At 46.5% G+C, this 22,467-nt stretch overlaps 2 protein-coding genes and 1 long non-coding RNA gene across 19 annotated transcripts in view; 2 read left to right on the plus strand and 1 right to left on the minus strand.

The window, feature by feature from the left end:
* Nucleotides 1-22,467, minus strand: part of LOC123609586 (DLA class I histocompatibility antigen, A9/A9 alpha chain-like) — a 592,486-nt gene that overhangs the window by 165,129 nt on the left and 404,890 nt on the right. The window lies entirely within an intron of this gene.
* Nucleotides 1-22,467, plus strand: part of LOC123609590 (DLA class I histocompatibility antigen, A9/A9 alpha chain-like) — a 400,187-nt gene that overhangs the window by 54,178 nt on the left and 323,542 nt on the right. For 5 of the 13 annotated variants that reach the window (XM_045500712.1, XM_045500713.1, XM_045500714.1 and 2 more), the window contains exons 1-6: nucleotides 9,143-9,280; nucleotides 9,562-9,831; nucleotides 10,035-10,310; nucleotides 10,916-11,191; nucleotides 11,309-11,416; nucleotides 11,849-11,881. The exons of 2 other annotated variants lie outside the window; for them this stretch is intronic. In XM_045500712.1, the coding sequence (XP_045356668.1) occupies nucleotides 9,208-9,280; nucleotides 9,562-9,831; nucleotides 10,035-10,310; nucleotides 10,916-11,191; nucleotides 11,309-11,416; nucleotides 11,849-11,881 (1,036 nt within the window). In that variant the 5' untranslated portion in view covers nucleotides 9,143-9,207. Of the gene's footprint in view, nucleotides 1-9,139; nucleotides 9,281-9,561; nucleotides 9,832-10,034; nucleotides 10,311-10,915; nucleotides 11,192-11,308; nucleotides 11,417-11,848; nucleotides 11,882-12,026; nucleotides 12,075-12,205; nucleotides 12,584-12,752; nucleotides 15,793-22,467 lie in introns of those variants that run through there. 6 more of the 13 variants (XM_045500709.1, XM_045500711.1, XR_006717843.1 and 3 more) reach the window with 5 other exon arrangements.
* LOC123609607 lies at nucleotides 1,759-3,687 on the plus strand. The gene is made up of 2 exons (XR_006717855.1): nucleotides 1,759-1,907; nucleotides 2,571-3,687. It is a non-coding gene; the product is annotated as an uncharacterized LOC123609607 (long non-coding RNA).

Consider the following 22,467-nt stretch of genomic DNA (forward strand, 5'->3'; position numbering starts at 1 on the left):
AATAAAATTGGGAATATAATTTGCAGAGGCTGAACGCAACTACATGTGCTTTATGGTGGTGATCCTTCCTCTATAATTATTCCTTTATCATATCAACAAATTGATATGGCTTACCAAACTAATATACAAAGGCAAATAGCCTTGTCCGATTACGTAGGGAAGTTAGACAGTCACTATCCAAGGGACAAAATTTTGTCATTTCTCAAGGCTACACCATGGATTTGGCCAGAGAGAATTTGAAACCAGCCTTTAGCTGATGCTGACACATATTTTACAGATGGAAATGGTCATGGTAGAGCTTCTATACATGGTCCTATTTCTAAGGTCTGACAGACACCCTATACATCTACCCAAAAGGCTGAATTAGCGGCCTTTATAAATTGTTGCATCTTGTACCTGCCTCCCTCAATGTTGTGACAGATTCACAATATGTGTGGCTCACAGTCCTAAATATTGAAACCGTACATATTGTCCCATGAAATGAATTACATCATCTGTTTTTGCATTTACAAGAATTAATACTCCATAGGCAACACCCTTTACATATCACTCATATTCGCAGTCATTCTAACCTTCCTGGACCGTTAGGCTTAGGAAATTCCATTGCTGATGATTTATTACAAGGCACCTTACAGATGACATAACAGGAGCATATGCTTCACCATAGTAATGCCCGAGGACTTGCCCATAGACACACTGTAACACATGCTCAGTCAAAAGACACTGTTAGTGCCCGTCGTTCTTGCGAGCCCCTCACTGTGGCTCCATACACCTCTGGAGGGAATCCTCGTGGACGACAGGCAAATGAACTTTGGCAATCTGATGTTACCCATATTCCAGCTTTCGGTAAGCTCTCTTACGTGTGTGTTACTGTGGATAACTTCTCCAGATAGATCTGGGCCATGGAATGTACCAGAGAAAAGGCTATGCACGTTATTGCTCATTTTCTTGAAACCTTTGCAATTCTAGGTATCCCACAATGCATTAAAACTGATAATGGCCCTGCATATGTATCTCATAAGGTTCTTTGCAGCCCAACAAATTACTCCTCTTACTGGCATTCCCTATCAAGGTCAAGGGATCATAGAACGCACTCATCAGGTACTTAAAAATATATTAATTAAACCAAAAGGGGAAAAAGAAGAAGGACTTAGACCGACACCGCGGGACGAATTACATTGTACCTTATATACTTTAAACTTCTTGGACACACAAGGGCCCCATACATGTCCTGCTGCTGAGGTACACTGGCACAAGCAAAAGGCCATCCCTGTTTATCACCTGGTATACTGGAAGGATGAGAAGGGACACTGGGAAAAGGGAGAGGTTGTTGTGTGGGGCAAATGGTATGCTTATGTCTTCACAGATCAAGGTTACCAGTGGTTACCCAGTCATGGCTTAAAACCCAAGCATGAGCCGATCCAAGTGACCTCAGTTCATCATGACTCCACTAGTCAAAGAGTTTCACAGAATGTCCATCCAGAAACTGATAATTGTGCCCAATGCACCACACCCTCTTCCGAGGCACACAAGGACCTGTAACCTCCTACTTGGGGACACATTAACAGGTTGACACATGATGCTGAAAAAATATTGATGCAGACTTGCAGCCCACAAACTCCTGCTCACCTTTTCCTTGCAATGCTTGTGTTTATAACTACTACAGTAAGCACTGATAACTATACTTCCTGGGCTTCTATCCCTCATCCACTTCTCAGTCAGGATATGACTCAATTGGTATGACTCTCCCATGCCGGTGTATACAAATGACACTGAATGGACACCTGGGCCATTTGGCAGCAGAGGACCACATAGGCCAAATGAAGAAGGTACTGTTATGGATGATTATACTATAGGGATTGAAGGTCATCCTATATGTTTTGGATACAGGAAACACAGCCTCAAAAGTCAGCCTCAAGCATGGCTACTATTATTAAAAATGGAACCCGGCACAAACATATGTTCATGCTATCAGCCCATTCTCTGATTGGCTCCAATCTTACAATTAGTGACACTCCTCCGGTGTTTCCGTCTTGTGCTACTTGTACATTGTCAGAATGGGACGAATGGGTGACTTAGGAAGCATGTAGAGGGGACATAGGGTGAGTTCCTTTAAATACTTCCTATGGAAGCATCATTGATTGGAACCCTATGGGCTCAGCTCACCTTAAAAATTCATTACAAAATCTACAATGGTGTGTTCATAATCATACTATTGTCACCACTCCTAATGGCTCAATTGTTTGGCACAGTGGGGGATTTTCTGCGCCCAGTCCTCATTTAAACCAGTACCCTTACAAAAGCATATATGGAAATTAACTGCTACCCCCCACCCTTTCCATACCTGGAAGGGCACATAGTATAAAAACAGCTCCAACAACATTTCTACTTTATCTTTCATGGTCAATAGTACCTGGTACATACGGGCTTGTGTCCATTTGCCATGCATACTATTAAAAGGACAGAGAGTTGGGATTGATTCTGATGCCCTTATAATCTGTGTTAACTGCTTTTTATACATATATATGTTGTCTTAACAATTCTATACCCTTTACTCTGTCACCCGAAAGCTTGTATTTATTTAGAGCACAACCTGGCCTGTGGCTGCCGTTTCAGGTGTCTTGACCATGGCAACATTGTTCAGAAATGTATCTGATGGACCACACTCTAGGCGAGTTCCTCATCTATCCCGATCCTGACCGGTTTGCTGGAATGCTTGTTGCAGCTCTCATAGGCATTATTGCTGTGACTGTGGCCGCAGCTACTGCGGCTGTCTCGTTGCACCAATCTGTGCAGACAGTACAATTTTTACAACAATGGCATGAGAAATCGCACCAACATTGGAAGACACAGCAGGATATTGACAGTAGACAGTCCAGTGAGATTGCAGGCCTACAACAGGCTGTGTGATGCTGCTGGGAGATCAGTTACTGAGCCTACAAAGACAAGTATCATTACAATGTGATTGGAACACTACATCAATATGTGTAACCCCATTACCATTTAATAACACTAAATTTCCATGGAATGATGTTAGAGACACTTGCTCGGACAATCTAACATGTCTATGGACATTCAACATCTGCAAGCACAGATATATGAGACTTTCAAAAGAAATCTGGACATGTTATCTGGATCTAAGATCTTAGAAAGTATATCAGAGGGATGAGGAATATTGAACTCTATAGAGCATGTTAAGATTTTTAGCTTCTCTACTGCTATTCTGTTTGTGTTAATATGCGGTGTATTTATCTTTGCATGTACAGTCTGGTGCCAGAGACGAGGAGGCTGTCAATGTATCAACCAACAGTTCGGGATATGCAATGTCCTCCTACAGTCCATCGTATACAGACAGAAAGGGGGAGATGCTGGAGAACAGGCTGGAAGCACCATAAGAATGTCCTGAAGGAAAGGGACAAAGCAGCAAGAAACTGAAAGAAGTTTCATTCCCAGGACAGAAAGCCACTGGGAGTTATGGTTCTCTCCAGAAGGACATCATCCGGGCGCCACCCTGGGGATAAGAATGTTTTATCTGGTGCCAGATGTACTCATGACCCAGTATGGAAAACACTGCAGGTACGTGACCTGTCAAGATGCCAAATACTATGTTATATGTGCTTGCTGTTGTCAACAAGTTGCAAAAATGAAAGAGGCTTGAGCCAAGGGACCGAGGCTTTGGCTCCTGGAGAGTCTTAGCCCCCTGCTTTGCAATCCTCTCATCACCACACCTCTAGGACCTGTCTCTCTACATATTCCACACTCTCATTTTCTTTGTGTTTATTTATTACCATAATAGGTGTGTGACATTTCATGTCTTCCTTTCCAAAGGGTTCTCTAATATTTCTAATTCTCTTTTTTTTTTTCTTATTATTTGAGTGTAGTTTACGCCCACTGTTCCATTCCTTTCAGGTTACAGCATAGTGACTCGTCATATAATCCAATAATTGCACTCTTGGGTGTTTACCCCCCAAAAGTGAAAACACCAATTCTTTTATTTTTAAGGTTTATTTATTTTTATTGAGATACAGAGAGAGAGTACGCAAGCAGGGGAAGGGCAGAGAGAGAGGGAAAGGGAGGGAGAGAGAGAGAATCCCAAGCCAACTCACTGCTGTTAGCCCAGAGCCTGATGCGGGGTCAACTTACAAATTGTGAGTGTACATGTCCACACGATGAAGCATTGTATAGACATTTAGATGCTATTTCCACATCAGAAATGATTTTTGTTTCACTGAGTTTTGAAACATTTAGAAATAGAAGTCCAAGGAAGTGTTTCTACTTTTCAGTTTTCCCTGTATCACCATCACGGGGCTGGAGGACCAGGTGCACAGGGACACAGACACCTCAGCAATGGCATTGGCCCTGAGCTCTCCTCTCCTGCAATCCTGCCTCACCCCTGAGCCTGACCCCTGTGGACTCCAGGGCTGCTCAGAACCTTTTTCCTCTCCCCACTGATGCCCAGAATTCTGCTCAGACATGTCTACCAGACTTACAGTCCAGACCCCACTCAGGCTTCTCAGTCAGAATCCACCTGAGAGCAGAGCAGTGCGTGATGTCCCCTTACCTTCCACCCCACGTGCGGCCATAGGACTAAGGAAAGAACCCCAGCTGCCTTTCTCCTCCTCAGTCAGGCCCTCCCTAGGTCTCCTTGAGCTCCAGCACCTGGACAGGGTTGTGGACACCAGGGGACGCCCTCATCCCACATGATGTTCAGCGTTTGAGGTTCTTGTAAAAGTCCCACTGATACAACCTGTGTCCACCCATAGACAAATGGGTAAGTAAGATGTGTGGTATATACACACATATACAAACACACATGATAGAATATTATGCAGCCACAAAAAGGATGAGATCTTGCCACTTGTGACAACGTGGATGGACAAACAGGGCAGTGTGTGTGCTAAGTGAAAGAAATCAGACTGAGAAAGACAACTACCACATGATCTCACTCCTATGTGGAACTTACAAAACAAGACAAATGAATAAATAGACAAGCAAACAGCAGAGTCAGACCTATAAATACAGAGAACTCACTGATGACTGCCAGAGGGAAGGAGGTTGGGAGGATGGGCACAGTGGGTGAGGGCAGTGGGAGACACAGGCTTCAGTTATGGAAGGAACAGGTCTTAGGAATAAAAGGCACAACACAGGGAATATCATGAGTGATACTGTAACATCACTGTCTGGTGACAGGTGGCAGCTACACTCTGGTGAGCACAGCATGGTGTAGACAGAGGGTGAAGGTCCCCTGGGTGGCAGTGGGTTCTCCACTCATGGTCCCAGGGTCATGGGATCCAGCCCTGCAGGAATCAGCCTGCTTGAGATTCTCTTATTCCCTCTCTCTCTCTCTCTCTCTCTTTCTCTCTCTTTCTCTCTCTCCCTCTCTGCCTCCCTTACCTGCTCTGGCTGTGTCTCTGTCAAAAAAAAGAAAATATATACAGAATTTGAGTCACTGTGTTGTACCCCTGAAACTAACGTAATCATGTCTTTCAGCTATATTCAAAGTTAAAATATTTTTTTAAAGAAATTAATTAGGAAGTATAACTGTAGGGGTGCCTTGGTAGGTAAGTTGGTTGGGCATCCGACTCTTGATTTCATCTCAGGTCATGTATGATCTCCTGGTTCCTGGGTGTGAGACCTGCATCAGGCTCTGTGAAATGGTGCATCCTCTCCCATGGCTGCAACTGCAGAGAAAACGTGCAGTTTTACAATAAGGCATGGGAAGGCTAAGTGAGACTGGCAGAAGCACAAACCCCTATACATGCAGGTGTTCGCGTGGTGTGTGGGGACAGAGGTGAGACTGAGGTGCAAAAAAAAAAATTAATTGAATGAGAGAGGAAAGGGACCGGACATAGAAATGAAGAAAACATCCCAACATGGCATCAAGGTTGGGAGGCATAAACTTGTCAGGCACCCATTAGGCATCAGGCACCATTCTCTGGACTACATGGTTCAAGACAAAGTCTCTAAGGAACAAGGAGACTCTGAAGAGTTGGAAGAACCAATTTCATGGGATCAATACTCACTGGAGAAGGAAACGTCCATCTCATCAGGCCGCTCACTGCTACTGCCCTCAGTGTGACCCTGCACCTCACTGAGGATCTTTTCACTTGACACAAATGTGATGGCCAAGCCCTTGGGGGAACTGGCCTGCACAGGCCTCCTGGAAGGGGACAGAGGGTAGCACTGGAAGACCCCAAAGTAGGAAGACACCCAAAAGGAGGGACGAGGGTGTAATGTACGAAGACATAGGAAATCAGGGGCTGGGAGAGGACACTGGGAGGTCCGTGTGGGTGTGCAGCTTACAGGTAGGTGTTGGAATCGCCAGGCCGGTGGTAGTTGATGGTAGAATTCACCTGCTTAATGTCCATGCCTTGGCCACATAGGTTGCTGGCCACAAGAATTCGTTATTGAAGACCTTTACTACTGTGACCAAGAAAGCCTTTGTCAGAAAGACAATCATAAAAATGTTCACAGTCCTTTATCTCACGGGTCTCATTTCTTCCCAAGACACAAGTCATGTTTCTATCTCTCACTCCCCTCTCTCCCAGGGCGTCCCACAATAGATGGCAATGGCTGGGAAGTTCTGTTCCACCAGGAGCTGGGCCAATGCCATGCTACGCTGAGCAGACTTCACAAAGATCTCGCCTGTGTGTGGAGAGTAGGGGGATGTGGGCCCATGGGTGTGTGTGGAGGGGAGAGTGACAATGTGCCAGAGTGGGAGATTTAAGGACGTACACCTTCCACTTGAATCCCACTAAGTCCCTCTTATTCCCTGCTACATGATTCCTTTATTCCTCTAAGGATAATTACTCTTCCATTCCCTCCTTTGCTTCGGATTTTCCTGAGCAAATCGGCCTCTGAGGAGATACAGAGAACAGTAACCAAATCTGGCAAACATGTTAGGAGACAGGAATGAGGTACTCCATGACAAAGGGATAAGTATTGGAACTAGGGTCTGGAACGACCATGAACAATATTCCTGCTTATGAAATATTAAACCTAAGACCTACCCTAATTCTGGGAGTAGTTTTAGTGTGAAAAAGTTGCACAATCCGTAAGCTGAGAGAAAGCTTCTCCTCAGGGTGTGATACAAGAAGAAATAAACATATTTAACCCTAACAGGGCCAATGTATATGGGAATATTTAAGGATTTAAAAGTCCGTCCAGATTTTTTTTTTAAGTTTATTTATTTTAAGACAGAGAGAGACAGAGTGACTATGAGCAGCAGGGAGGGGCAGAGACAGAGACAGAGACAGAGAGATCAAGAGAGAGAATCTCAAGCAGGCTCCACGCTGTCAGCACAGAGCCTGACACAGGCCTCCATCTCACAAACCATGAGATCAGGAGTCCGACCCTTAACTGACTGAGCCACCGAGGCTCCCAAAACACCGAGTCTTTATTATTGATGGGTTGTACGTATTTTAAAATATGCAACTGAAGACAGAAGAAACAGCAGCCCCCACATCGGGAACTGGTCTGACACTGACAGCTGGGCCTCAGTGTGGTGAGAAGCTGACTGATGCCACCACTGGGCCATATTATTCCTGTGGGACATGAGCAAGTCATCTCATGGAACATAAACAGCACACAAGGACACTCGGAAACCATGACATTACTTTATCTAATTAGAGACAAAAACAAGGCGCTGTACGACCCACAAAACACCAAACATCTCCCTGTGCTGGTTACTGAGCAATCACTGCTTTTTACTATTTCTTTGTTTATATCAAGTTTTTATTTAAATTCCAGTTAGTTAACATACAGTTTAATATTAGTTTCAAGAGTAGAATTGAGTGATTCATCGCTTACATACAACACCCAGTGCTCATCACAAGTGCCCTCCTTAGAACCCATCACCCATGAGCCCGTCCCATTTAACCTGTGACCCACCCAGAAGCTTGACAGCTTCTCAGTACTGACCACCTTGTCTGTTGGGATTTGTGGTAATATTAAAACAAATGACTTTCTTTAAATTTTTTTTTAACGTTTATTCATTTTTGAGAGAAAGAGAGAGACAGAGTGCAAGCAGGGGTAGGGCAGAGAGACAGGGAGACACAGAATCCTAAGCAGGCTCCAGGCTCCGAGCTGTTAACACGGAGTCCCACGCAGGGCTTGAACTCATGGACCGTGAGATCTTGACCTGAGCCCAAGCCAGATGCTTAACCAACTGAGCCAACCAGGTACCCCAAAACAAATGACTTTTGATAATTCAATTCCACTCTAATCAATGCTGGAACATCTATATTACTTAGTGAAACAACACACAACACGTTACTTAAAAACAATTATGCATTAGGACAAGATTCGTTCCATGTGCAGATGGGCCTATGGAGTTAATGTAACAGAGAAAGACACACTCAATGATACTGTTTCAGGTCCCAGTTTGCAAATAATCTCAGAGAAACTACACATTGTGTAGATTTAATATAGTATCAAAAATGAATATCCATAATTATCTGAAAAGGTTATAACACATACTATTCTCCTATATTTGGTCAAGGACATAAATTTTTTCGTATACTTCGAACAAAACAACACAATAGATGCAGAAGCAAATCTGAACATCCAGCGGTCTTCTAACGAGACAGAAGAAAGAGACTTGCAATGAAAGAAAACCACCCTTCTCACTGCCCCTTTTATTTGGAACATTGTCACTTTCCATACAAACAATATTTCTGTTTTCATATGGTTGTAAATGAATTAATAAATACTTGAACCGGTTTTATTCCTACTATGGTAAGTATGGATCGATATAATCCACAGACACACAATTATCCCTGGGATCCTCACTAATTTGTAAGACTGTAGAGATATCCTGAGAACAAAATGCTGGAGAATCAGTGACTCACACAGCTCCTGGTCCACAACTCAGGGACACAGTGGGACAAAGAGCGCTCTGTGCAGTAGGTGAGGCGTCCAGGCCAAGTCCCAGGTCCCCAGGCCCGCCTCTCAGGGTCTCTGGCCCCAGGGCGACGTCGGGGGCAGGGAAGCCCAGTGTTGGGGAGTCCCCATCTGCCCTGGTTTCACTTCTCCCCGTCACAACCTGTGTCAGGTCCTTCTGCCTGGATACTGATGACGCGGCCTCGGTTCACACTCTTATTATTAGTGTCCGGTTTCCGGAGAAGCCAATCAGCGGCACAGCGGTTCCGGGGTATCAAGTTTCCGCACCCGCCTCCTGAGACTCCCATTTCTCCCCAGACCCCGAGGATGCGGTTCGTGATGTCCCGAACTCTGCTCCTGCTGCTGTTGGGGGCCCTGGCCGCGCCCCAGACCTGGGCGGGTGAGTGCGGGGTCGGGAGGAAAGGGACTCTGAGGGGCAGGAGCGAAGAAACCGCCCGGCGGGGAAGCGGAACCCCCGGGGAAGCCGACTGTCCACCGCCCGGACCCAGACCTCCACCCGGGCCTCGTGCCGGGCTCCCCTTCCCCGTCCCTCCCGGACTCCGTCCTGCTCTCCCCTACTCTGGTCCCCCTCGCCCTGCCCTCCCGGCCGCCTCCCCCTGGGACCCGGGCCCCGCGCGGGGAGGAGGGTCGGGCGGGGTCTCAGCCCCTCCGCGCCCGCAGGCTCCCACTCCCTGAGGTATTTCTACACCGCGGTGTCCCGGCCCGGCCTCGGGGAGCCCCGCTTCATCGCCGTGGGCTACGTGGACGACACGCAGTTCGTGCGGTTCGACAGCGACGCCCCGAATTCGAGGATGGAGCCGCGGGCGCCGTGGATGGAGCAGGTGGGGCCGGAGTATTGGGACAAGCAGACGCGGATCGCGAAGAACGACGAACAGATTTACCGAGGGAACCTTCAGACCGCCCTCCGCTACTACAACCAGAGCGAGTCCGGTGAGCGACGCGGGCCGGGTCCAGGTCACGACCCCCATCCCCACGGACGGGCCGGGGTCGCCCCGAGTCTCCGGGTCAGAGCGCTGCCCCGAGGCCGCGTGACGCCCGTCCCACGACCCTGGAAGAGCCCGAGGGAGGTTTTAGGCGGGTTTACTTTCGGTTTCACCTTAATGACTGCTGCTCCGGGCGCGGGGCGGGGACAGGGTCGCACAACATCCAGACAATGTATGGCTGTGACGTGGGCCCAGACCGGCGCTTCCTCCGCGGGTACAGTCAGGAGTCCTACGACGGCGCGGATTACATCTCCCTGAACGAGGACCTGCGCTCCTGGACGGCGGCGGACACCGCGGCGCAGATCACACGCCGCAAGTGGGAGGTGGCCGGTGTGGCAGAGCAGGCCAGGAACTACCTGGAGGGCACGTGCGTGGAGTGGCTCGCCAAATACCTGGACATGGGGAAGGAGACGCTGCTGCGCGCAGGTACTGGGACCGCGGGGCCTCCCTAATCTCCCCTCCACTGGGGCTGGCTGCCCACTAGGAAGGGAAAATGGACTTAGTGTCAGAACGGCGCCCCTCCCACGGGTAGGAAGAGGGAGATCCGCCTGGAAGTTCATATTCCTACTAGAGGCTGACTCCCCTAGAGGGTGCTTTTCTCTAAACACAGGCAGGTATCCAGTCTCTCCCTGGGATGCCTGTTGAGATCATCCCAGAAATAACCCATCAGCAGTTCCCTCTGACCCTGGCAGCCACCTTGTGAACTCTGCCCTTCCCTCTCAAGGCCTTGTTCTCCCTGAGAACATCTTTGGAGATCTGACTCCGGGTTTTCTGAATCATTCACCCTCCACCACAGTCAGAACTATAGTGTGTTCCCCACTTTAGATCTGCAGCCTCCCCCCCGGGCTCTCTCCCTGATTCCAGAACTTAACAAGAATCAGGAGATCCCAAAGGCTAGACTGCTGTCTGGGTTTTGTGCTTATTCCATCCAGACCAGTTGTCCTGTCCACCTCAGGATGGTCACGTGGATGCAGTTTCAGTGGCCCATAAAGCTAAACCACAGTGTGGATTCTCTGTTTCTTCGTCCTCAGAATCTCCCGACACACGGGTGACCCGCCACCCCATCTCTGACCGTGAGGTGACCCTGAGGTGCTGGGCCCTGGGTTTCTACCCTGCGGAGATCACCCTGACCTGGCAGCGTGATGGGCAGGACCACACCCAGGACGCAGAGCTTGTGGAGACCAGGCCTGCGGGAGATGGGACCTTCCAGAAGTGGGCGGCTGTGGTGGTGCCTTCTGGAGAGGAGCAGAGATACACGTGCCATGTGCAGCACGAGGGGCTGCCCCAGCCCATCACCCTGAGATGGGGTAAGGAGGGTTTGGGGTAGAGCCCCGTGTCAGAGAAAGCAGGGCCCTTCTGGAGAACTTCACAAAGTCAAGACTGAAGCCAGAGGTCTGAGCCCCTCACCTTCCTTCCCTTTCCAGAGCCATCCTCTCAGCCCTCCATCCCCATCCTGGGCATCATGGCTGGTGTGGCTATCCTTGTGGTCACTGTGGTGGTTGGAGCTGTGATCTGGAGGAGGAAGTTCTCAGGTAGGAACAGAGTGGGGGGATGTGAGTTCTCTTGTCCCACTGGGGGTTTTCCTAGGTAGCACATTGTCCTGACTGGTTCCTGGGAAGTTCCATCCACACACATGGACCTGCCCAGTCTGGAGCTGTTACTAACAATCACTCTGTAGCAAAGCACTTGTGAAAATGAAGAACAGATTTTCACTTGGTAATTCTGGTGACGGGGACCTGATTCCCAGCAGTGACAGGACAGAGAGGAAGGTCCCTGCTGAGGTCAGACCTCCAGCAAGTCAGGTGGTCCTGTGACCCCACACCTCTTTCTTCATGTGTCCCAATCCTGCCCTGGGTGTTCAGTCAGAACTCTGGAAATGTCATTGTGGACCAGGACTAGGAGGTTGCTCTAGGATCACATGGCCCACCTGTCCCAGGTCTCTAACATGCTATTTTCTTCCACAGGAGGAAAGGGACCAAGCTATTCTCACGCTGCACGTAAGTATGGAGGGGGTGATCCCTGAAACCCTGGGATAGTGTAGACAGGACCCCATGGGGAGCTCACCCCCGCCCCCCTGCCCATAGCTGCTCCTTTAGTCTCATTTCCCATGGCTCTGATCGTGTCCTGTTTGTTCTACCCCAGGCGATGACAGTACTCAGGGCTCTGATTCGTCTGTAATGGCTCCTAAAGGTAAGACTCTGGAGGGTGAAGTGGGGAGGAGTGGTGGCACTAGGGACACTTTGAGCATGCGGGGGGGGCTGTTCAGTGTGTGGCACTTATGTGACTGACCTAAATGTGTTCATGATGACTTTTTGTCACAGTGTGAGACCCACTGCCTGTGGTGGACTGAGCGATGCAGGATCTGTTCACACTCCCACTTGGTGACATCGAGGTCCTCTGACTTTCTTCAGATGGTGTCAGATGTGTCTGTGTTCCTATTAGCATATTGTGAGGACGCAGGAGAGTGGCCCCCATGCCCACCATGACCCTTCCCATACTGATTCGTGTTCTGTCTCCATTCCTGTCTTTCCTTCATGTTGGCCTGAATACTGACACCTTACTTCCCCTACTGAAAATGAGAATCCAGATATGAATTTGTGTTTTGTAATTCTGGGTATGTGGGGACGATGAGGTAATAAATGAGAAAATTTGTAAAATTGCAAGAGAAAATAAATGAAAGCCCTGAGAACCTCCCAGAACCCGCATGTTTCTTGTGCTGTGTCTGTTGCAGGTGGGGACAGGAGAGGGCTGGAGGAGCTGAGCGGGGACAGGGCCTGGGTCCAGTCGGTGCTCAGTGCATCCTTGGTGTGTCGTGCTCCCTCCTCAGCTGGGTCATGTCTCTGCTCCTTGTCCTTGTCCCTTCTGTGGAACCTTGTCTCACCAGGACCATGACTACAGGGACATGGACGTCATCTGTCACCAGGACCTTGTGAAGCAAGAGCTTCCTGTGACTGGGTCAGCCCAGATTCCATCCTGGGTCGTGACCTCAGCCCCATCTTTGGGTGTTTTCCCCCATTGTTCCTATGGAGCATCAGGCCTGTTCTTGCTCTTGTGTCCAAGTTCCTGTCTCATTCTCCCCGGGTGACCCCAGTGGCTGCAGCACCAGGAGTTCTTTGGACTCTCGTTCTCACAGGCCTTGGTGGCCCCTGCACACAGAAGTCTCTGGGGTTTGGAGAGGTGAATTTTCAGATTGATCCATCTCCTCCCTCTCGAGCTGTCTTCTGGATTATTCTTTAGATTCTGGAGGTTGAGAGGAAACTGGGAGTTTCTCATCCTTCTTCAACTTAATTTACTTTCTACCTCCCTGTCTCTCTGCCCCCTCTCCATGCCCTTAGTGATGCTGGTTCTTGCTCCCATCCAAGTTCATGGATGTATAAAGAAGGGTCTAATGTAGATTTCTATTTGGTTGGAGAAAGGGCCCCATGGAGCCTACATACAGTGATTCTGAAGATAGGACTGTAACTGTATGCTGTGCTGTGCAGGGGAAATGCTGTGGGAGGGGGGAGCTGAGCAGAGAGAGGAAGGGGGGAGCAGCCCTGAGGGAAAGTAGAAGCGGCACTGATGGTGAGGTGGAGGTACTTTGTGCGGGAGCTGCCACGGACCGACTGTGCCTAAGGCTCATCCAGAAGACACAGGTCCTCTCTGCTGACCAATCGTTCCACTGATAATCTCGTGTGCCACTTGCAGGACCTGCTATTTTTTTCATCTAGGACACCTCAGTAACTAAGAAGAGGCAAACATGCTGGTCTTGTGGAGAATATGTCCTAGGGGTGAGGGACAGACTCCACTTGACCCTGGAACAATGTGGGGACTGAGGGCAATCACCCCATTGAGCAGTCAGAAATCCAAGTATAACTTTTGACTCCCCTGAAAGTTAAATACTACCACTAATAATGTACGGTTCATAAGAAGCCTTACTGAAAAGAGGAATAGTCATTTAACACATATTTTGTACGTTACATGTATATGTAACGTGTATTCTTACAATAAAATAGGTTGGAGAAAATAGTAAGAAAGCGTAAGAGAAAGTGCATTGACAGCACTTTTGTAAAAAAGTCCACATATCGGTGGATGTCCCCAGTTCAAAGTGTAATTCAGAGTCAACTGTATATTGTTATAAATGTGGTAAATAAGGGAAGTGTTTAAATTGGAAATTGGTAGGTGCTTTGAGGAAGGTGACCCAGAGAGTTACCTGTGGGGGGACAGGGAAGGTGGCTACTTTACTAGGGTGGTAAGTGTGAGCTTCACTGGGAAGCTGACCTCTGAGAGATGTGTGGGACACAAGGAATTGTTGAAGAGCATGTCTCAGGGAGTTCTTTCCAGGCAGGGGAACCTCCAGGCACACGCACTAGGGCAGGAACGTGTCCTTGTTCAAGGAAGGGTGAGAGGCCACTGTGGCTGGAGCAGAGAGCATGTGAAATGCGGTCAGATTTCTAGACTTTAGGATTAGAAGGCTTTTGAGTTTTCTCTGAGTGACATGTGGAGTCACCGGATGGTTTAGATCAGATGGTTCACGTCGTACTACTTGTCTTAGCAGCATGTTTGCTGCTGTGCAGAATCGAGAGGTGAAGGGCGGGAGACCAGTAGGGAAAGTGTAGGAAGCCAGTGCAGTTTCCAGGAGGGGGGAATGTTGGATTTATTTTGGGGTTTGAGGAGAGAAAATAACAGGAAGTGACTCTACTCTTGTTATTTTGTGTGTGTGTGTGTGTGTGTGTGTGTGTGTGTGTGTGTGTTCTGGATACATTTAAAGATGAACTTTGCAGCATGTCATAATGTATTAATTCTGGGTTGTGAGAAGGAGGAATCAAGGACAGCATCCAATACTTCAGACTGCAAGAAGAAAGAGGGGGGTGTCTTCCAATGAGACAGGGAAGATTTTGGAAGTAGGACATTCGGGGAAGTTGCGTCACAAGCACCCAATTTAGGAATGTCGAATCTGAGATTATTAGAAAAGCAAGCGAAGATCCAGCTGGATATAGAGTGCAGGGTGGGAAAATATCTAGGTTGGAGGAATAGATATGGAGGTGACACCAAATAAATGATGTTTAGAGCCTTCAGCATAGATGAGGTCACCAAGGGATGATGGCCATAGAAGAGAAAGGAACAGGACCAAACCCTGGACCCCTCAGTGCTAAGCAAGCTGATCAGAGCACATGCACATACTGAACAGTTCTGGTTCTGCACCTAGAAGGCACACACTCCAGGGAGACCCAGCCTTCAGTGTCCACTGGAATTTCCTGGACTTAGGAAGAGCTAGACAACCTGGAGTAGAGCGTGAGATTCTGGGTTTATAACAAGTTTGGTGCTGCTTCTGGTCTTCAGATCACACACTGAGCACCAAGCACATAAAGCAGGATCCCACATGGCTGTGCCTCAGCCTCTCCTGTGGGGCTTATTAAGTAGTGATTCCTGGGTCCACGCCCAACACTCTAACAGGGTATGTGGAGAGAGGCCTGAGTGTTTTGTAACGAACCCACGAGCAATCCTGGGGTTCCACCAGATAGAGTTGCAGTGAAGTCACTGATGAGAGCCCTCATTGTGGGAAGGGGTCTTACATCCACATTTAAATGTTGTAGTTTTTTCTAGGAAGAAAAATGCAAGACCTGCTGGGAGATACATATTTTCTCTCCCAGGGGGCAGAGCCGGGTGGCAGATTGAGGATGTGGTTATCAGCTCAACATAAAATCTCCGAAATAACAAGAGCGTAGATCTTAAATGTTTTCCCCACACAAAAGGAAATGGTAACTATGTGACACGGTGCAGGTCTTAGCTATGGTTGTAAGCATTTTGCAGCATAGAAACGTATCAAATCAAGAGATTGTAGCCTTAAACTGACACAATGGTGTATGCCAGTTCTATCTCAGTAAAACTGGTGAAAAAAAGTCTGAAATCATGCTCTCTAACGCTACTCCCTACATCGACTTCTGCCTCTTTGTGTTACATGTGCACAGTTACAGAGACTGGGATGAGAGAAAGAGAATGTGGGGCCTTGTTCTATTTCAAGGAAAGTCACAAACCAGGCTTGAGTCTACACAGACAGGAACAGAACCCACAATGGACCTGAGGGGGAGGCTCACATATAGCCAGGGCCCTGCTGCTGGGTAAAGGTGCCACCCTCACAACAGAGTCCCCTGACATAGGATGCTGGATCCGGAGGCTGAGACTGCTGCTGCTGCTGCCCCTTGCAACTAACTGCATGACACACTGTCACTCAAACACCTGTGCCAAATGCCATGTAGTGTGGTCCCAGCCTATCTGTCCCATGTCCTGAGAGAGAGTCTGGCAGGTGGTCACGTGACTGTGAAGTTTCATGCCACATCCAGTGGAAAACATCCAAAGGCTGTTTGGCAAAATGGGTTCTCGTCTCCATGGTCTCTGCCCTCCATCACGATTTTTAAACGTGGAAATCTTTTATGTGGGAAGAGGGTACTAGTTCTGGGCATGGCAACTGGGGACCAGGAATGGAAAAAGAATGACAAATTGCAACGTTTGGAGCAGTGATTTGAGACTACAACTTGATATGATACATTGTAGGCACTCAGGTCAGATTGGAGGAAGGAGTGACCAAAAAATGGCATCTTTCAACTTTTCCCCTTGATAGTTGTTATGGGATCCAGCTTTTGTCTACTCCAGTTGTACTCACAAGTAAGTGGAGTAGCACTTTCGGGTGATGAAGTGAATGTTCAAAACGTCTTCTGCAGCCTTTGTCTCTTCCTAGGATTACGTTACCCAGATCCGTAACACTACAGATGATCCTTATATATACACTGACACTTCATATTTCTTTGTACATGCCTGTATTTCTGGGCAGAGTATCCAAAATTTACCAGGTTTTATGTGACCCTCACAAAAGTCTGCAAAATCATTCCAGGTTAGACATTGTGCTCCTCCACGTCTGGTCCACGAACAGCTAGTAATCAAACTGTTTTTAGCAGATCCAATGACGATATACAGGCTTATATTTGTCTTGATTGCCAGTCTGAGACAACATAAGGTCTCACTTTCATTTCTGTCTCTATCTGTTTGTGGGCTGATGCACATTCACAGACTAGTGCTGGCTCAAAGAAGACACAGATCACCACTGGTTTAGGTAGACTTGTATTCTACCACCTGGTCTGGTGCTGGATAAATCGCAGAAATGAAACAATTGTGAATGGGGATCCTCTTCCAGTAACACAGTAGACTAAGTTTTAAAGCTGCCTCTTCTTATAAAAACGACTAACAATGATTATATATGTGTGTGTGTGTGTATTATATATATATATATATATATATATATATATATATATTTTATACATATATTTGGTGATGTGTATATATATCACCCAAAAAAACAATCAAGAGAATAATCATTTAGGCCAAAATATAATAATGGGCAAAAGCCAGGGATGATGGCTGCTCTGATACTTATGGTGTATTTCAAATCTAGAAAATCTTAGCTTGCCTTCTCAGGCTCAGGAACTGAATAGACAGGAAATAATGCCCAGAGCTTATTCTATTTCATGAGAAACATCCCTCCCTGAAAATATGGGAACCTAAGACTCATAGATTCATATCTTCAGAAAAGGGTGACACAAATCACATCGACTCTATCTTCAAGAACAAGAAGATATTATTCTAAGGAGGTTTGCTTGGAGCTAGCACAAAGTGAGCAAACAGCTACTTCAAAGAATTTCCAATCACAGACTAACGCTTCTGTGATTTGTAATCCAAATTTGCTTTGCTATTTTGGGTCAAAATACCTTCAAGTCATTATTTTAGTTTATTATTTTCCAGGATTGATATTGACTCAAATTTATAAGAAAGAAACAAATTTCTCTAGAAAAATCTACATTTTACCTGTGTGTCAAAAAATGTACACAAAGAATTGCACAAAGAAAAAGAGAAATTGTAGCATGAAATGTAAAGTACAAACGGGAATAGACTGTGATTGAGCAACTTTAGAGAGAATAGGTAGTAAAAAGAACGTGATAAAACTTCAATATTGCACTCATAGGACACAAAATATAACATGAACATGATATGATGTAAATATATAAACATATGTTATGTGAATGAATATTATGTATGTGACATAAAGAAAAAATGCTAGTAAAGAGAGACAGCAACATTTTATAGTGACAAAAGGGTCAAACTATCAGAAGGATGAAACAATTCTGAATATATTGTCACCTCAGCACCAAATACATGAAAACAAAACAGACAGAAATTAAGAAACAGGTAATACAACTGTAATAGTCAGAAACAATATATCACTTTCCATAATGGATAGAACATCTATGCAGAGATCAATAAACATAAAGAAGGCTTGAGCCGCACTGTAAACCAATAGTACAAATCTGACATTTATTGAACATTCCAGCCATCAACAAAATACACATTCTTTTCAAATGCACGTGGAGATTTGTTGAGGATAAATCATATATATTCTATTATATGTGTGTGTGTGTGTGTGTGTGTGTATGTGTGTCTGTATACCACCTCTTCTTTATCCATTCATCAGTCGATGGACATTCAGGCTCTCTCCATCGTTTACCTCTTGTTGATAATGCTGCTATAAATATTGGGGGGCATATACCCCTACAAATACGTATTTTGTACCCTTTGCATAAATACCTGGTAGTGCAATTGCTGGATCATAGAATGTTTCTATTATTAGTTTTCTGAGGAATCTCCATACTGTTCTCCAGAGTGGCTACACCAGTTTACATTCCCACCAACACTGCAAGAGGGTTCCCCTTTCTCCACATGCTCTCAGAAATCTGTCTTGATGACTAGTGCTTTGTAATGTAGCTTGAAATCTGGAATCGTGATGCCTCCCGTTTTTTGTTTTTCAGAGTTGCTTTGGCTATTCGGGTCTTTTGTGGTTCCATACAAATTTTAGGATTATTTGTCCTAGCTCTGTGAAAAATGCTGGTGGGGGGGCACCTGGGTGGCTCACTCGGTTAAGCGGCCGACTTCGGCTCAGGTCATGATCTCGCGGTCTGTGAGTTCAAGCCCTGCATCGGGCTCTGTGCTGACAGCTCAGAGCCCGGAGCCTGTTTCAGATTCTGTGTCTCCCTCTCTCTGACCCTTCCCCGTTCATGCTCTGTCTCTCCCTGTCTCAAAAATAAATAAACGTTAAAATTTTTTTTTTTAAAAGAAAAATGCTGGTGGTATTTTGATAGGGATTGCATTAAATGTGTAGATTGCTTTGGGGAGGATAGACATTTTACCAATGTTTGTTCTTCCAATCCATGAACATGGAATGCTTTTCCATTTCTATGTGTCTTCTTCAATTTCTTTCATAAGTGTTCTATAGTTATCAGAGCCCAAAACTTTTTCCTCTTTAGTTAGGTTTATCCCTAGGTATCTTATTGTTTTTGGTGCAACCCCAAATAGGATTGATTCTTTGTTTCTATTTTTTCTACTTTGTTATTCATGTTTACAAATGCAACACATTTCTGTACATTGATTTGACAGTCTGCTATTTTGCTGAATTCATGTGTTAGTTCTAGCAATTTTTTGGTGGAATCTTTTGAGTTTTCTACACACAGTACTATGTCTTCTGAGAAGAGTGAAAATTTGAGCACTTCCTTGCCAATTTGGATGCCTTTTGTTTCATTTTGTTGTCTCATTGCTGAAGCTAAGACTTCCATAGTATGCTAATTTTCTGAGGAGTCTTTTGCCCAGACTCTCCCTCCCACTGTCCTCCTGCCATCACCAAGGGGAGCGCTGTGGCATGGTGCTCAGAGGCTTGTCCAGACTTGTCCCCTGTCTTGGCGCCCCTCCTCCTCCCTCCCCTCCAGTGCAGGCACCTGCCCTTGGCCCTCCTCCATCCTGGGCCAACACCCGCACTGCCCTGTCCCCTCTCCTTCATCCCACCCTCACTCCCTTGTGGCCTCCACTCTCCCTGTGCGCAGGAATCCCAGTCTCCCTGGTCCCTCTGCACCCCTCCCCTATGGCCCCATGCCTGCTCACACCCCTTGCCCACATGCTGGGCCCTCACCAAGCTCTCCTCTCTCAGGAGCTCCTCCCATGGGGCCCTGCATCAGCACCCCCTCCTCCTGGCCTTGGCCCAAGTCCCCTCCTCTCTTGTCAGCCTCTGATTCAAGTTTGTTCTGGGACATTCAGTCCCCCCTTCCCAGACCCTCAACACTAGTCTCCCCTGCTGGCTCCTGCCTTCCCCTCTCCCCCACCAACCAGAAAACTGCTCGAGGTCCCGCTGCCTTATCCTTGGCCCTCACCCCATGCTTTGATTCCACGACCTCAGTGGGCCTCACTCCTGACATCTGGTCTCCAAACTGGCTGTCCAGCCACGTGGTCAGCACCAGCCTTTCCGCACAGTCAGACTTCTCCCAGCCTGCCCATTCTGGGCTGGAAGTCTCCCCTTAACCCTCCTTGGAGATATGACCTGCCCTCCTCCCAGAACCACCACCACCATGCAGGTCCTTCCCCAAGGTGTGCACCAGGGAGTGTCGAATCTATTTTCTCTTCTACTGCCCCGCCTTTCTTTTCTTTCTTTTCTTTTCTTTTCTTTTCTTTTCTTTTCTGGAAGCATTGCTGAGGCACTTTATGACCATTTTCTTTTTTTTTAAATATGAAAATTTTTAAATTTTTTTTTTCAACGTTTATTTATTTTTGGGACAGAGAGAGACAGAGCATGAACGGGGGAGGGGCAGAGAGAGAGGGAGACACAGAATCAGAAACAGGCTCCAGGCTCTGAGCCATCAGCCCAGAGCCTGATGCGGGGCTCGAACTCACGGACCGCGAGATCGTGACCCGGCTGAAGTTGGACGCTTAACCGACTGCGCCACACAGGCGCCCCTTAAATATGAAATTTATTGTCAAATTGGTTTCCATACAACACCCAGTGCTCATCCCAAAAGGTGCCCTCCTTAGTACCCATCACCCACCCTCCCCTCCCTCCCACCCCCTATCAACCCTCAGTTTGTTCTCAGTTTTTAAGAGTCTCTTTTAAGCTTTGGCTCTCTTCCACTCTAACCTCTTTTTTTTTTTCCTTCTCCTCCCCCATGGGTCTGTTAAGTTTCTCAGGATCCACATAAGAGTGAAACCATATGGTATCTGTGTTTCTCTGTATGGCTTATTTCACTTAGCATAACACTCTCCAGTTCCATCCATGTTGCTACAAAGGGCCATATTTCATTCTTTCTCATTGCCACGTAGTATTCCATTGTGTATATAAACCACAATTTCTTTATCCATTCATCAGTTGATGGACATTTAGGCTCTTTCCATAATTTGGCTATTGTTGAGAGTGCTGCTATAAACATTGGGGTACAAGTGCCCCTATGCATCAGTACTCCTGTATTCCTTGGGTAAATTCCTTGCAGTGCTATTGCTGGGTCATAAGGTAGGTCTATTTTTAATTTTTTGAGGAACCTGCACACTGTTTTCCAGAGTAGCTGCACCAATTTGCATTCCCACCAACAGTGCAAGAGGGTTCCTGTTTCTCCACATCCTCGCCTGCATCTATAGTCTCCTGATTTGTTCACTTTGGCCACTCTGACTGGTGTGAGTTGATATCTGAGTGTGGTTTTCATTTGTATTTCCCTGATGAGGAGCGATGTTGAGCATCTTTTTATGTGCCTGTTGGCCATGTGGATGTCTTCTTTAGATAAGTGTCTTCATGTTTTCTGCCCATTTCTTCACTGCATCATTTGTTTTTCGGGTGTGGAGTTTGGTGAGCTCTTTATAGATTTTGGATACTAGCCCTTTGTCCGATATGTCATTTGCAAATATCTTTTCCCCTTCCGTTGGTTGCCTTTTAGTTTTGTTGGTTGTTTCCTTTGCTGTGCAGAAGCTTTTTATCTTCATAAGGTCCCAGTAGTTAATTTTTGCTTTTAATTCCCTTGCCTTCGGGGATGTGTCAAGTAAGAAATTGCTGCGGCTGAGGTCAGAGAGGTCTTCTCCTGCTTTCTCCTCTAGGGCTTTGATGGTTTCCTGTCTCACATTCAGGTCCTTTATCCATTTTGAGTTTATTTTTGTGAATGGTGTGAGAAAGTGGTCTAGTTTCAATCTTCTGCATGTTGCTGTCCAGTTCTCCCAGCACCATTTGTTAAAGAGACTGTCTTTCTTCCATTGGATGTTCTTTCCTGCCTTGTCAAAGATTAGTTGGCCATATGTTTGTGGGTCTAGTTCTGGGATTTCTATTCTATTCCATTGGTCTATGTGTCTGTTTTTGTGCCAATACCATGCTGTCTTGATGATGACAGCTTTGTAGTAGAGGCTAAAGTCTGGGATTGGGATGCCTCCTGCTTTGGTCTTCTTCTTCAAAATTCCTTTGGCTATTCGGGGCCTTTTGTGGTTCCATATGAATTTTAGGATTGCTTGTTCTGGTTTCGAGAAGAATGCTGGTGCAATTTTGATTGGGATTGCATTGAATGTGTAGATAGCTTTGGGTAGTATTGACATTTTGACAATATTTATTCTTCCAATCCATGAGCATGGAATGTTTTTCCATTTCTTTATATCTTCTTCAATTTCCTTCATAAGCTTTCTATAGTTTTCAGCATACAGATCTTTTACATCTTTGGTTAGATTTATTCCTAGGTATTTTATGCTTCTTGGTTCAATTGTGAAT

This window comes from Leopardus geoffroyi, chromosome B2 (genome assembly GCF_018350155.1).
Source record: "Leopardus geoffroyi isolate Oge1 chromosome B2, O.geoffroyi_Oge1_pat1.0, whole genome shotgun sequence".
Lineage (NCBI taxonomy): Eukaryota > Metazoa > Chordata > Mammalia > Carnivora > Felidae > Leopardus > Leopardus geoffroyi.